The sequence below is a fragment of the Elgaria multicarinata genome, chromosome 19, assembly GCF_023053635.1.
Source record: "Elgaria multicarinata webbii isolate HBS135686 ecotype San Diego chromosome 19, rElgMul1.1.pri, whole genome shotgun sequence".
NCBI lineage: Eukaryota > Metazoa > Chordata > Lepidosauria > Squamata > Anguidae > Elgaria > Elgaria multicarinata.
The window spans coordinates 1,210,966-1,226,306 of record NC_086189.1 but is presented as its reverse complement, the minus strand read 5'-3'; the positions used below and the strand labels follow the sequence as shown (position 1 = coordinate 1,226,306).

Sequence of the window (15,341 nt, the reverse complement as noted above, 5' to 3'; positions counted from 1 at the left end):
TGCAAATCTGCACAATTTCTCTTCATTGCTTCCACCGTCCGTATTTATTTATTTACAATATTTATGTACCACTCTCCATTCAGAATTTTGGAGCGGTGGACAAATGAACTAAGAATAAAAACACATTAAAAGTAGATTTCCAAAAGAAACAAGGTCGACCACGGCTGGTCATTACGGGAAGGCCGTGGTTCATTCCGGTTCTACTCGTCATGGGAAGCAGGTGGCCCCCTGTCTCCAGCCGCCGAATCTTATTCAGCCCCTTCTCTGGCTTTTGAGATTTGCCTCCGTAAGTACTGGAAATTTATTTTCCAAAATGCTAAGGTTCTTGGGAAAGCAGGATTCTGCACTGGAGGTTTGCCGTTAACGGCTGCTGAGGCAGAAGGGGAAGAAGGGCTGGGAAAGGCGCGGCTCCCTTCTCTCCCCCGCCACCCAAAGCCACCTATAGTTGAGTAAAACCCGCCTCCCCGCGGCCGTTCTGTGCCTGGCTTTGCGGCGTGACAGCTGCCTCTGTGCTTGGAAGGCCCTTCCTCGGAGCCTCTGGGCCTCTGGGTTGGTTCCTTGCCGCTGACCTCCTCCTTCCATAGACATCTCCGAGGTTGGGCCAGTCTCTGTACCAGCCTTCCCCACCTGGCGCCCTCCCTATGCCATCCTCAAGAAGCTGAGCTCGGCTCCCACCACCGTATTCTGCACTTCTGTGGTGGGGTCAGGGCCTTGGTGGTCCTGGGCCAGGTTCCTCTGTGTTTACATGTTGGGCTTCACTAAAGCCCTTGGGGATGTTCTTATAAGCCTTGAGTTACATGTTCTTCTCTTGCGCTCATGCATGTTTCATTGCCCAAACGGAGGCTGAAACGTGCCCTGAGGCTGGCCGAGCAGCCCTTTGGGGAAAAGTACTTAGCAGCCGACCTTCCTTATCTATGTTCCTCCATTGAAAAGGGCGCGCTTGGGTTCCCCTGCACCCCTTCTGTCGGGGTGCAGAGATGAGGGCTGAGCGGCGAGGCAGAAATGGCCCCCTCCGGAGCCCCCAGCCCCTTGCGGGAGGTGGCGTCAGCCCGGCCCAGCCCAGCCCAGGCTGCCTCCTCCTCGTGCTCCCTGTGCTGTGCATCGCGGAGTGGGAGGAGGCCCCTGAGCGTCTCTCTGCTTCCAAGCAGCGAGGCAGTGCCGGGGAGAGGGGAGGGGAGGGGGCTGCGGTTCCAGGGAACTCTCAGCGTGGTTTACAGTAGCAGTATAAAATAAGGGAAATTCCTCTCCCAAAGGTTGCAGAATTTAGTTTTTCTGGTCTCTCTCTGTCTCCCTGTGTGTGTGTGTGTGTGTGTGTGTGTGTGTGTGAGAGAGAGAGAGAGAGAGAGAGAGAGAGAGAGGGGTGTGTGTGTGTGAATTTCCAATCTAAAATCCCCCTTTGTATGAGTCTGTGCCACTCCTGGCCCTATGTTTGAAAAACTCTTAAAATTGTGTTGTTTTAGTTAAACAGTTCCCCATTTTTTTCCGACTGAGCGCTCTGACCTGCATACATGAGGATGCCCCTTCCCCCAGACGCCTCCTTTCGATTTTGCTCCGCTCAGGCTACTATTTAATTCATGGCCCTTGGCCTGGAGTGCCGACACCGGATCTGGCCGCATCCAAGCCTCCCCGGGAGAGATCTGTTACACCGTGACCCATCCCGATCTTCGTCTCTCTCCCTCTTCTGTAGCGGGAGACGTTGCTGCGGCAGCTGGAGACGAATCAGCTGGACATCGACGCAACGCTGGAGGAGCTCTCTGTGCAGCAGGAGACGGAAGACCAGAACTACGAAATGTACGTCTGTTGAGCGCTCTCTGTGAAGCCGCCGGTGTGCTGCACGCAGGGGAGGCGGCGTTCTTGGTGACTGCTCCCCCTCGGAGAGCCTCCTGCCACATCTTCACTGCAAACTTAACACCACCAGAGTTTTTAAACGCTATTGGGGCAGCTCCCCTCCCCTCCCCTCCCTCCCACCCAGGAATCCTGGGAATTGTAGATTAGAAAGAACAGTTGAATCTGCAACAAAATGCTGCAGTACCCCACCCCCTAATGGAGGTGCTCCTGTTCAAGGTGTCACATGGTTCATTGTGAGCGTTGAACAGGTTCTGTCCTTGCTGGACTGTTTGGTAGGGGCCACCCCCTTTTAGGGTCCTGCTGTAGACCTTTTGGGGGGATGCTCTGCAAACCTGAGTGATCCCTCCCTCTGCCCTGTTCCTTGGTTTGGGCTGCATTTCTATCTGCCTGGAAGCACTGAGTTTGCTGTGAGTTGGAGTGGCCCTGGGGCTTATAGTGCCCCAGAGGAAGGCGGGCTCTCCTGGCAGGCAGGCAGGCAGGCAGGCAGGCAGGAGTCCTGAACCGGGGGCCCGGCTGGCAGCAGGGGAAAGAGATGGCTTTGCTGTCGGCTCCTGCGTCAATCCCTTCTCTCCAACTGCATTTCCCAGCATTCCCTGGGAAGAGGCTGACCAACCAGCTTCGGGTTGGAGAATGGACCAGCCCTCGTTCCCCTTCCTGAAGTCCTGAGAACACAAGAAGAGGCGTGGCGGGTCAAACTACAGGGCTCTCCAGCCCCTCCTTCTGTCCCCACAGTGGCCCCAAGGGCAGGGCAGGAGTGCCTCAGCACCCTCTTGCCCATGTTCCCCAGCAGCTGGCACTGAGAAGCCTACCCCCTCCAATACAGCCATCATGACTAGTAGCCATTCATAGCGTGTTTCTCCCAAGTGTTGTGAGATCTTTCCATGCATGTAGCCCTTGTGGGCATTTGATCAGAGTTTGGGGGTGGAGGGGAGCCAAGGGCCGGCCCTTCCACCCTGGGCTGCCATCACAGCTCCACAGGGCTTTCTTCGTTCACACATGTGTGCCCGCCCTCAGTCCTTGTCTTGGGGTGGTAGGTCACCAGTGTAAAGGAATGTGAGAAGGTGCTTCTGCTGGTGCGTCTCCGGGGTGCGCCTTACACGTTTTCTCCTTGAGCGCCCCTAGTGGTGCTGCCTTGGCATGAGGATCCCATGAGAGTCTGATGCTGGTGGGAGGAGGAAGAGGAGGAGGCCTCGCGGGGAAAGAAGACCTTCCTGCCACTCAGGCTTCCCAGCCCCCACCGTTTGCCTGAGACAAGAGAGAATTGGCTTCAGGGGGGCACATTGGGGGGTGTTAGGAAAGTTGCCTCCCCCCCACCATTATAAATGACCAATATGAAGTTGTCCAGGCAGGCGCACCTATCAAACAGTCCATGTGGGCTCCTGCTGCCTTACGTGGCTTAATTGCCAAGGCTGCTGTGATGATGAATTCATAGAATCATAGAATCATAGAATAGCAGAGTTGGAAGGGGCCTACAAGGCCATCTAGTCCAACCCCCTGCTCAATGCAGGAATCCACCCTAAAGCATCCCTGACAGATGCTTGTCCAGCTGCCTCTTGAAGGCCTCTAGTGTGGGAGAGCCCACAACCTCCCTAGGTAACTGATTCCATTGTCACACTGCTCTAACAGTCAGGAAGTTTTTCCTGATGTCCAGCTGGAATCTGGCTTCCTTTAACTTGAGCCTGTTATTCTGTGTCCTGCACTCTTGGAGGATCGAGAAGCGATCCTGGCCCTCCTCTGTGTGACAGCCTTTCAAGTATTTGAAGAGTGCTCTCATGTCTCCCCTCCATCTTCTCTTCTCCAGGCTAAGCATGCCCAGTTCTTTCAGTCTCTCTTCATAGGGCTTTGTTTCCAGACCCCTGATCATCCTGGTTGCCCTTCTCTGAACACGCTCCAGCTTGTCTGCGTCCTTCTTGAATTGTGGAGCCCAGAACTGGACACAATACTCTAGATGAGGCCTAACCAGGGCCAGATAGAGAGGAACCAGTACCTCACGTGATTTGGAAGCTATACTTCTATTAATACAGCTCAAAATAGTATTTGCCTTTCTTGCAGCCATATCGCACTGCTGGCTCCTATTCAGCTTGCGATCTACAACAATTCCAAGATCCTTCTCGTTTGTAGTATTGCTGATGCAGAAAAACTGGAGCGTGTTCAGAGGAGGGCAACCAGGATGATCAGGGGTCTGGAAACAAAGCCCTATGAAGAGCATTGCTGAGCCAAGTATCCCCCATCCTGTAACTGTGCATTTGGTTTCTATTTCCTAAATGTAGAACTTGGCATTTATCCCTATTAAATTTCATCCTGTTGTTTTCAGCCCAGCACTCCAGCCTATCAAGACCACTTTGAAGTTTGTTTCTGTCTTCCAGGGTATTAGTTAGCCCACCCAATTTTGTGTCATCTGCAAATTTAGATTTAGATTTAAATTTAGATTTAAATTTAGAACAATAATTCCAGCCCTTCCTTGACTTTGGGGAGGGGGGCACTGCTCTGATGCTATTTCTCCCCCCCCCTTCCCTCTCTGCCCCAACAGCTTCCTTGAAATGATGGAGGCTCGCAGCCGAGGGCCGGCCGCCTCCCCTCTGGCTGCCAACGGGCAGAGCCCCTCCTCGGGCTCCCAGTCCCCGATGGTTCCCGCGGGCAACACTTCTGGGAGCTCCAGCCCCGGCACCCCCCAGCCGCCACTCCCCTTGGCCCAGCCGAGCGCGGGCAACCCAGCCGCGGCCCCGGAAGCCCTCGTGCCTCAGCCGCCGGTGCTTCTGCCTGAGCCCCCGGTGGCCAGCAGCCCCACCGTGCCTGCCCCAGCCCCGCCGGCCCAGAAGCGCAGCATCATCTCTCGGCTCTTTGGGACGTCACCTGCTCCCGAGGCGCCCCCTGCCCCGCCAGGTGAGTGCTCCCGGCTCCTCGGTTCTTCTTCTCTTTTGCCTGTGACATTGGCTGACATCTGCCCTTTGGATGCTTGCCTGTGCCGATGCTGGATCAGACCACGGCCCATCTAGTCCGGCCCTCTGTTCCCACAGTGGGTAATGGGAACGCCACAAGCAGGACATGGGGCACACAGGCTTACTGCCTCTAATCCTGGGGGAACACAGAGCCATGGATCGCCTTTTCTTCCTCCAGGAATTTATCCAGCGCCCTTTTAAGGCCATCCAAATTGGCGGCCATCATCACTCCGTCTTGTGGAAGCGAGTTCCATAGTTTAATCCATGGAACTGCGGAGGTGCTGCTCGCTGGCTGAAACACGGCCATGGGCTCCAAGGCCAGCCTCTGGCGGAGTTAGTGGAATGCAGGGCTGGGCAACTTCTGGGGCCCAGTTTCCCTCGTGGAACCTACTGCACACCTGCCCCCCAGCACCACTCCACGTGCCACTGGAATTTGGTGGCACAGCTGCAAAGAAGGGCAGGTTTTCTTTTAAAAACGCCCCTTTTGGGGGGGAGCCGTGCAGCCGCATTTCAGCAGCGAAGTGCAGATTGGTCTCTTGAGAGCACGGGGGCCGGGGGCCTCCGCTCCTTTTTCCTGCTCCACTGCTGAATTTCAGCGCAGATCCAGCTGTGGGGGCTGCAGGAAAGGCTGGCCGGGGCAGGGGGGGGCACGTGTGGGCCGGGGGGGGGCCCTGGCACACTGGTCGTTCTAACACAACCTTCCCCAACCCGTGCTCGCCAAATATTTTCGACTGCTACTCCCAGCATCCTTGATGATTGGCCGTGCTGGCTGGGGCTGATGGGGATTGTAGTCCAAAGCATCTTGAGGGTGCCTTCCCCTGCCCTGAAGCTTGGGAGAGTCCAGTTCCTCTCTCCGCCTGTTCAGCTGGCTCTTGGGAGCATGCTCCGTCAGGCGAGGGCTGGAGTGGGGGGGGGTAGAAGGTGTCGCCCTGCCTGCCATCCCCCCCCCCCTTGAGAAGGGATGCCGCTGGTTTCTGGGCTCAGCGCCACGTGGAGCCGCGGGTGCTGCCTCCTGCGGGAATGGAGCGCTGGGCAGGCGGTCAAGCCAGGGGCGAGGGCGCTAGGAGGCCTACTCCCTGCTGACGGGCACCGCTCCTCCTGCCGCAGATCCCACGGTTGCCGCCCCACCTGTGGATGTTCCTCCGAAAGTGCAGAGCGTGGAGGACTTTGTCCCCGAAGACAGCCTGGACGGCAGCTTCTTGGAGGACCCTGCCCCACAGAGAGGCAAGGGGAGGCCGGCCGCCAAGGGCCATGCCGACAGCGACAGGTGAGGAGAGCGGCGCCGGCGGAGGCCTCGGTGCCCGGCCCGGCTTCTCCGCCACGCCCATGTTCTTGGGCGCATGTGCTCCACTTCTCCTCACAAGGAAGAGCTGCGCTTGAGAGGGTGGGGCAGGATCTCTGCCTTCCCCTTCAGGAGCTGCAGCGAGCGCCAGCTCCCCATGTTCCTCTTCAGGGCCAGCCCTTTCCTTCTGGGGCCAGGAGGTGACGCCGCCCGGTCCCCTCTCCCCTCCAGCGGGCTCACGCTTGCGCCCCTCCCCCTCCTGGCCGCCCAGCCTTCGGTGCCTCCAGCCGGCGCTCCTTCTGCCCTGTCAGATCTGGTTTGTGCCATGGCACTGATTCCCCCCTCCCGCACGTGTTCCGCTGCTTCCAAGCAGGATGCCGGGGGGGGGGGTAGCCTTGGCATCCAGGCCCCGTCCTTGGAGCTGACCTAGTTTGCTCTGCTTGGCAGCCATGAGAGGCTGGGAGCTTCCTTTGGGAGAACCCCCTGCAAGGAGATGCAACTTCTCAGGGTGCTGGATCCTGCCTTTGGTGTGAGCTGGATGAGAGGAGGAGGAGGAGGAGGAGGAGGCAGGTCCCCCGCCTGGCAGCTCTCCAGGTGTCTCCTGGGCAGCCCTGGGATTCTCCCATCAGGATTGCTGACAAGCTGCTTGCCCGTTGCTCAGGCACAGGTCCAGGGCCGCGAGCAGGGCCCCCACTTGTTTCCACGTTGGGCAGGGATTGCTCCCCGATACTCGGCTCCCCAATACTGGCTCCACACCTGGCCTGGAACATGCCTACTCCCCACCACCACCACCACCACCACCACCAAATTCCTCTTTCTGCAACGTGCAGAGATACTGTTGGTTTTGCACATTTTAAAGGTCCCTTGGCCACGCTTGGGCTCCCCCGCCCCCTCCCCACAAGCCGTGACTTGCCCCATTTGTATTCCATTCAGTGACCGGGATGCCCCTGGGGGGAACCCCCTTGTGGCTGGCTTCCAAGATGACCTGGATGTGGACGACCGCGTGGCCAGCGAGGCCCCTGCGGCAGCAGAGCTGGTCCCGAGCAAAAACATCACCCTCTCGAGCGAAGAGGAGGAGGAGGAGGAGGGACAGTCCAGGTTCACCCTCGTGGCGGATGGAGGCCTTGGCTCGGAGCCAGAGGCAAAGCGGTACAAGGGCTGCTGGGTGCTGGCGCTTTCCGGGCCTTGTCCCTTCCTCCGGGGCTGGCGGTGGGGAGCGGGGCCGCTGGCGTGTGCTCCCTGGAGGTAGGAGCCCTCCTTGGCCTTTCCGCTTCCACAGGCGCAACAGGCGAGCCATTGTTGAGGGCTGCTCCCTTCCTTCTTCGGCTGACGCAGCTACTGGAGCCCGCTCTCGTCTCCCTGCCTGAGTGGGGGCCCTAACTGGGGCTTGCCGGTGGTTCGCAGATGCAGTCGGAGCGAGTCACTGTCAGTGCACAGTCCAGCTGGCAAGCCGGTTTCAAACGGATATCCCAGTTCGGCGGCCCCTCGTGAATCCTGGCTTGTCAGCTGAAGCAGCTTTGGATGTAAAACGAACCGTGGCGTGTGGGCTGTGCAAGCATGGCTTGGTGTGGCATCTGAATGCTGATTGGTTGGAGCTGAGCGGTGCCAGGCCCCGCCCCTCGCCCCGCCCCTCGCCCCCAAACCCAGGGAGGGGAATCGCCAGAGGTGCTGCCCACAAAGGGTGTTTCTCCATCTTCCGAGCTGATCTGAGCCGCCGTAAGGACTGGGGCTTCCTTATTTTTTATTTATTTATTTATTACATACTATGCTGCCTCTAAACAGGCGAGAAAATACTCTCAGGTGCCTCTGGGAAACTTGTATTATACCCAACGTGTTTCAGAAAGTATTTTTCTTCCTTGTTTAGTATTTTAAGACAAGAATTGGAAGGGTTCTTTGCGACACGTTTGGAGAAAGATAAGCAGCCACTAAGGATTTTCCCTTGTCCTTTATTTGATTACTTTTTGTACTTTTGTTACACATTGGGTGTAATAAAAGTGGTTTTTTTCCTGGCACCTGAGAATATTTTCTCTTCCATTTTGGGGCAGGCAAGTGCCCCCCCCTTGTGCTTTCCTCGAGATCTGTACTTCCCATGATGAAACATAACGGAAAACTTTTACTAAACAGCAGTGTAAACATTTTTTTAAAATGCAATAATGGGTTTCAAAACAACAGAAAATGAAAGGGTGAAATGCCTGCCTCCTGCCCTTTCCTAAAGGGACGAGGCTGCCCGTCTCCACCTTCCGCACCGGCTGCCCACGTGGGCTCCTCTGCAGCGCAAACGCCTCCACCTTCCTGTTTTCTGAGTTGGGGAGAGGAAAGCAGGCTGAAGATGGAGCAGCTCTGAGGTGCCCATTTTCCTTTCCTCCTTTTCTAGATCTTCCAAAAAGGCCTCGAAAGCCCACCAGCCCGCAGGTGGCCTGGGCCCTCCCGCTGGCTTCCCTGCCCCTCTCGGGTTTGAGCAAAACGGCAGCGCCAAGCTCCCTGCCGCTGCCGCCGCTGCCCCCCCACAGGTGGTCTCCGTGGCAGCGGTGGCGGCAGCCCGCCCCCCCAAAGCCGCCCCCCCGAGCAAGCCCTCTGCTTCCAAGCAGGAGGGGGAGAAGCCAGAGGAGTCGGAGAGTGACCCAGAGGGGCCCGTCGCCACCCAGATGCTTTCCTTCGTCATGGACGACCCAGACTTCGAAAGCGAGGAGTCGGACAGCCAGAGGAAGAGAGCTGTAAGTCTCCGGAAGCCCGTTTGGGCAGGCAGGCCCACTGAGCGCAGGCCCAGGCAGCCCCCCGCTTCTGAAAGGTCCGTCCTCGCCTCGTAAGGCATGTCGAGGCCATGGGGCTCCTTCCCGTTGGCCAGGCCCCAGGCCCAGAGCTCTGCCTTTTTGCATCATAACATGAAAGGGTAACAGGAGACTGGGGCCCCAGCACTTCATGCCAGATTCGTTTTTTAGTTGTGGGCTGACAAAAGCTGGATTCTGTGTCCTGCGTATTTTATATCTGATCTAGGTGATTTGGGCATGTTTACCTCCTGTGGATTTCAGAGCTCCGGGCCCCGTTTCCTTTGAAGTGCCGCAGTGTGGGGTTTGCCCAGGCGCAAGCAGCCCCCTTCCCTCTGGCCAACCGGTGCTTCTTCAGGCAGAGCCTTCAGCTGCCTCCGGAATCGCTTTGCCCTGGGCTGTCTCTTTGCAAATGCACGCCGGGCAGCAGCTCTTTCTCCCTTGCCTCGGAAGGTGCTGCCAGCTACCGTGTTCTCCAGGGCCCTGGCCTGGTTGGCAAACCAGCGGCCTCCAGGAAGCCCAAACAGGGCCTGTGTAGCCCCTCTCCCCTGCGGTCTTCTGGGGCAGGCTGCCTCTGGGCTGGGTGCCCAGTCGACACGCACAGGGCTTCCACAGCTCTTACACTCCGGGGCCGAGAGCTGGTGCCGCCGGCCTTGCAACAGGCACCGTGCGCGTTGCCTCTCAAGGCTCTTCCTTGAGCACCGCCTGCTCTCTATTGCATTTGCCTACAATTAAGCGGTGGGCTGGCCAAGCTCCACTCCCCCAGTCCCCGGCGCTACGGCTCTTCTCCCACTCGAAGACGAGGGGTGGCAGAGGGTGCCTGCGAGGGTTACGTTGCAGGGCGGCCGCTCGCTTCCCCTTGGCAGAGCAAGACTCCCTCTCCTCTGGTAGCGCCACGAGGCCGGGCATTGGCCAGGCTGCAGAGTGGTGGGAGCAAGAGGAGGGCAGAGCGGGCCCTGGGCTGGACGGAAGGTGGGCCGTGCCAAGGAGGACCTGAGGGGGCCTCCTTGACCCCTTCCAGCGGGTGGCTTAATGGATCCTCCTCCTGGAGATCTTTGCCGTTGCTGTCTTTAGGGTCTTGCCTTTGCGGCTGGCAATTTCCACCCAAGGGCCGTCCTTTTCCGGCTCAGCCAGGCAGAGGAAGGCAGTGCCGGCAGCGGCTTGCGCCTGCTGGTGTGCCTTCTTTTCTTCAGAAGGATTTACAAGAGCCACTGGAAGCAGCTGAGGCTCTGAGCACAGATATCTATGTGTCGACACCCAACCAGGATGTCACACTGGGTAGAGACTTCACGTCTGAAGTGGCAGGTTTCCTCTGGCTGCACAAATGGGCGTGGAAGCTCCATGTTTAGAGGCACCGAGTACCAGCTGCGGCAAACTGGGAGGGGGCGATTTGTGCTCCCTTGTGGGGTCCCGGCCTTTGGCTCAATCCAGCCATGCTCATCTTGTGCTCGTTCCCCACTGCAGCTGAAGTGGTAATAAAAGCACAAACAGAAGTGGAACAAAGTAAGGGTGAAATCCTCTACATGTTTATTAGACGGGGTGGGTGGGCATGCCTGGGGAATGCTAGGACTTTTAGGACTTTTAAAGACAATTGCATTTACACCCCACCTTTTTTCTTCTTCTATTTATTTATTTATTTATTTATTTATCTATCTATCAATCATTGCATTTTTATCCCGCCTTTTTTCCTCCAAGGAAGCCAAGGCGGCATACATAATCCTCCTCCTCTCCATTTTATCCTCACAAGAACCCTGTGGGGAAGGCTGGGCTTAGAGTCAGAGACTGCCCTGAAGTCACCCAGTGAGTTTCATGTCTGAGTGGGGGGTAGTACCCGGATCTCCCCAGTCCAACACTCTTCACCGCTACACCATACTGGCTCTAAGCATGCAGAGGTTTGCAGCCTAAGTGGATTTTCTGCCTAAACATGTGTCAAAGATAAAAATCCACCAAGGCTGTAAGGCAACTCTGTTTTATTGAACGTAATACAGCTGTATGGAGAAAGTCCTACGGACAAAGAACTTCTCTGCTGGCAGTGTGAAAAGCCGGTATATTTATACACAGCAGCATCTGTGTATAAATTATACCTTATCCCCAGATGGCCCATCACTCTTCTGGCAATGTCAGATTGACCTGGATGGGCTCAGTCCTCCTTATCAAGCTAGCTTATTCGTCTTCTACTCTATCAAGAGGTGTTGACAGTTAGAAATTCCAATTAAGCATTTCCTTGCTGATCCAGCAGTTTCAGGGATACCAGAACATTCAGGCATATGCATCATTCCACTCCTATCATCGTGCAGTTCACTTGCAAGAACCAAAGGACAGGCAGAGCAGAGCAGAGCAGGCATATCGAGGCTCCTGGCCTGGTTTTCTCACCTGCACAGGTTTACACCTTAACCAAGTAAACCACCCATGTTTCCTAGCAGCACTTGGGTCCTTCAGGCAGAGCCATGGCCGTTCTGCCCTCCCCACCCCACCCCGGGAGAACACCGACTCTGTGGCAGGGCGCTTGACACGTTTGGCTCCTTGATGTCTCTAGGATGAATTCCCGGTGCTAGAGGACCTCTCCGGGGTCTCCGATGAAGACAGCTCAGCAAAGCCCCCACAAGCGGCCAAGCCTGTGATCCATTCCTTCAAGCCCAAGAATGAGGCAGACCTGTTTGGCTTGGGCCTGGATGAGCCGGGTCCCCGAGACAGCAGTGAGGAAGGTGAGCAGAGGCAGCCTCCTCTTCACGCCCCCCGTGGAATGCAAAAGCGTGTTGTTGCAAGCCCAGCTGAGCTGGGCACTGCAGGGTGCTTGAACTGCAAGATGCCAGCTTTCGAGCTATGCAGGACCTTTCCTCCCACTTGCATGTTCCAATGAAATAAGTTTCATGAAAAAGCCGACTGTTTCCTCCCCAGCACTTAGCAGGTTGCCTGGTTTTTTCTGTCCCAAGATGGAGGGGAGGGAGTTGGAGCAGACCTTCAACGTAAAAGCACGCAGCCCCCGGTAGCGTTGTCTCTCTCTCTCTGTTTGACTTTTCGGAAGGTTTCCTTCGGATCAAGGCAGGGCTTGCAGGAGCAGCAGTGGGCCCATTAGGAGTGCCTCCGCCCTGCCTGGGCCTGGGGACGGGCCTCTCAAAGGAGACTTTCCATTTTATTCCAAGGCCACCGGTGCTGACAGCTGTGGCTTCCTTGTGCGAGGGTGGCTGGGCCCCCCGCCGTCAATGGGGCAGCCTCCTTGTTCTCCAACTGGTTACGATGCCAGTATGCGCTCTGTTGTTTTTTGGCTTGGCCAAACTCACTAAGGACCATCTTCTCCCCCCCCCCCCCCCCGCCTCTACCGGCCTTCCCCTCGGTTGCAGATAAAGACAAATCATCTTCCAAGGAGAAGAAGAAGAAAAAGAAGAGGAGCAGCAAAGAGGTACGTCACCGCACTTGCGCGGAATGTCGATGCTGCTTCTTAGCCGGCGCTCCTGAAGTGGCGCATAAAAGCCACCGGATGAGCGTCTGCCTCGGGCAGCTCAGTGAATCCCAGACACAAATCAAGAGCAGCAGGAAAATAGAGGGGAGAGAGCACCTTCCCACAGCACTGAGAAGCCGGAAGGGGAAAGCGAGTGAAATCGCACGCCCACGGAAGGAGTGCCGAAGCGCTGAGGCGGCCTCCTGTTGGAAGCTGGACGGCCTTCTGTAGTAGCAGCGTTTCTCTGAGCTTTATCTGGGGTTTCTCAACAAGGTGGTTCAGCTGGGGCACTAACTTCCCGAAAGAGGTCTGTTTCCCTTGGAGACAGTCTGTGATCTGTGGGAAACCCAGTGATTGATTCCATATTGGAAGAACTCCCGTCCGCCCCGCCCCGCCCCGCCCCGCCCCTCTTTCTCCCATCATCTCCTTGTTTGGCAGGGTGGGTCAGCTGCACGGAACCCGCCTGCTCCTAGCCGCATTGCCTAGGTCTCCCAATCCAACCCACTGGTTCCTGAGAGGCCCGTTTCCCTCTCATGGCCCAGCTGGCACACGTTCCAAGGCGGGCTCATAGCCGTGTGAAGCGGGTTCGAAATAACCTTCCCCGTCCTTGGGGGAGCCTTGGTCCTGCCCATACTTTTTTCAAGGGCTTCAGTCTCTCCAGTCGACACTCTCTGGCTTCCCTCGTGCAGGAGGACGAGAAGGCCGCGGTGAAGAAGAAGAGCAAGCCGAAGAAGAGCAAGGAGGAGGAGGATGGCAAAGACGAGAAGGAGAAGAAGAAGAAGAAGAAGAAGCTGCAGCGAGGCAAAGAGAAGAACAGGGAGATTGATGAACTGGAGGCCTTTCTCGGGGGCGGGGCAGGAGCCAGCAAGCAGCAGGGGGGCGGAGACTATGAGGAACTGTAGCCCCGCCCTGATGCACCCACGTCCCAGCGGGGGGCTGCTGGACTGAGGCGGAAGGCAGATGGGCAAAGCTGCCGTGGCCTCCCCCTGCCGCCCAGACCACTTGCACTCCAGAGACTGGCCAGGGCCCAGAGCGGCACTTCTGCAGTGGGGGAGGGGAAGGCCGGAGCATCGCCACAGAGCCGGGGTGGGGTGGGGTGGGGTGGGGGAGTGGCCGGGCGGGCTAAGGACCGGCTTGTCGGCTGCTCCGGGGCTCCCGGTTCCTGGCCTGGCCTCCTCTCTGCTTGGGCTCCCGGTTCCTGGCCTGGCCTCCTCTCTGCTGGGGCTCAGCAGAGCAGGGAGGAGAAGGCGGCGGTGCTGCCCCCCACCCTGCAGAGCCGGAGTGGTGTCTCGCCAGAGCCGTGCAACCGTTTGCAGTGGTGCCCTGGGAGTCGCCATGTTTAATTATGGATCCTTGCTATTTTTTTACCAGAGAAGCTGTTATTGACGGACTGGACAGCGTGCTCAGTGGTGCGCTTGCGGGGAGAGCTTTGGAGAGTGGCAGGGTTTCAGCAAGGGAGGGGGGAGGCCTGTCGTGTTGTGCTGCAGCCGGGCTGTCGTTTTGGGGGGGAGGCAAAGGACCCCTCCGAGGGCCCCAGGGGTCCCTGGCCCCCCTTGTAAGCTGCTGTGCAGTTTGGGAAGCAGCGGCAGAGTTGCCCATTGGAATGCAAATGGGGGGGGCTCACTCGCCCGCCCACACACCTCTCCCTGGGGTGTCTTATTTTTGTGTCTCCTGGCAAGCAGCCCTTGTGCTGCAAAGCGCCTCTCAGGGACCGGGCCTCGTGGGGAGGAATGTTTGTGATGGGGCCCGCGGGGGCTGCAGTGGACGCAGCAAGAGCGCTCCCTCCCGGTTCTTGCCCCGGCACACGGGGGGCCTTCTGGTGTGTGGTTTTGGGAAGCCCCCCCGCTTCCTCCACCCCCCACCCCACCCCACCCCTGAAGCGCTGCATGTTTGGGCTGTGCGAAACCACGGCCAGCTCTCCGTCCCTGTTGAGCTGCCAGCCCACCATGCCTTCTGGTCTTTCTCCCAGGGGCTCTTCTTTTCAGCCGATCCCCCATTCCTTTGCGTTGCTGTGCCGCTGCCCCCCCGCCCCCACCTCTCTCAAGGAAAACTGGTTCATCCTTCTCATGCATTCCACTGCCCTTGTGCTGCTGTGTGTGGATTGGAGTTGGGCTTCTTTAACATTCCTTCGCCCCCCCCCCCCGGCCCCCCGAGTGATGCTCACCTTTGGCTGCAGCTCCCTCTTCCGCGTTGCCTCCGTGGGTCGGAGCGTTGCGTCCCCCTGTCCCTGTTTGAGGAATATGCACTTGTCACCACCGTTGGCCTGTCCAGCGGATCTCGGGGTCTTACTGCATGAACCGGTTCATCCTCTCAGGTATTCCATCGGGCCGTGTGTCATCCCCTCTCCCTGTCTCTTGTTCTATGCGCTGCTCGTGTGAAGGGGGGGGTGCATGGAGAATCTGCATGGGACCTCCCCCTCTCGAACCATGCCCCCCCCCTCAGAGGAGAAGCGTCCCATGGCCCCTCTCCCAACACTTCTGTGAGCCTTTTCTCTGGAACCAAACTCCCAACTGAGCCTGACCCAGTTCCATGCGAAACGCCCTGGTTGTGTTCTCCCTGGCTTCCTTTCCTTTCCTTTCCTTTTTTTGCTTTGGGGGAAAAAGTACCCCACTGGTGCATTCCTCCATTCCAACTTATAAAGCTCTCGGTTGTACAATTATTTGTGTGTGGTTTCTTTTGTCGTAGGGGACGGGCGGACAGTTATGGGAACCTCGCCCCCTCCTTTCCCCCCCCCCCCCATTCCTGCTGGCTTCTTAATTTGGCCCCACGTGCTTCAGTCTCACTTCAGTTGGACTGAACTTGTTAAAGCGTGGGGATGGAGGTTGTAGGGCAGAAGTACTCCATGCTCACCCCAACCTCAGTTCTTTTCAAGGAAGCTGCACAGCATTCATCATTCATTGCAGTATACTCTCTCTCCCCTTGCAGAGGAGATATTGCTGCTTGGTAGCTACACTCGTGACACAATTCTCCATTTGAAGTGCAAATGCCACCCCATGGGGAGATATTACGTACATGGCCCAGTAATGTGTGCAGTGAGGCTTTTTGCTCGCCGGGCCCTGCTTAGCTCC

General features: G+C 57.5%; 1 protein-coding gene across 1 annotated transcript in view; it reads left to right on the top strand.

Moving 5' to 3' along the window:
- The window catches only part of RABL6 (RAB, member RAS oncogene family like 6), a 32,637-nt gene extending 17,705 nt beyond the window's left edge, over positions 1 to 14,932 (top strand). The window contains exons 8-15 of the mRNA XM_063144431.1: positions 1,688 to 1,791; positions 4,379 to 4,731; positions 5,895 to 6,054; positions 7,003 to 7,218; positions 8,444 to 8,783; positions 11,371 to 11,539; positions 12,176 to 12,234; positions 12,963 to 14,932. Coding sequence (XP_063000501.1) covers positions 1,688 to 1,791; positions 4,379 to 4,731; positions 5,895 to 6,054; positions 7,003 to 7,218; positions 8,444 to 8,783; positions 11,371 to 11,539; positions 12,176 to 12,234; positions 12,963 to 13,175 — 1,614 coding nt within the window. The 3' untranslated portion in view covers positions 13,176 to 14,932. The remainder of the gene's footprint in view (positions 1 to 1,687; positions 1,792 to 4,378; positions 4,732 to 5,894; positions 6,055 to 7,002; positions 7,219 to 8,443; positions 8,784 to 11,370; positions 11,540 to 12,175; positions 12,235 to 12,962) is intronic.
- Positions 14,933 to 15,341: the final 409 nt, after the last annotated feature.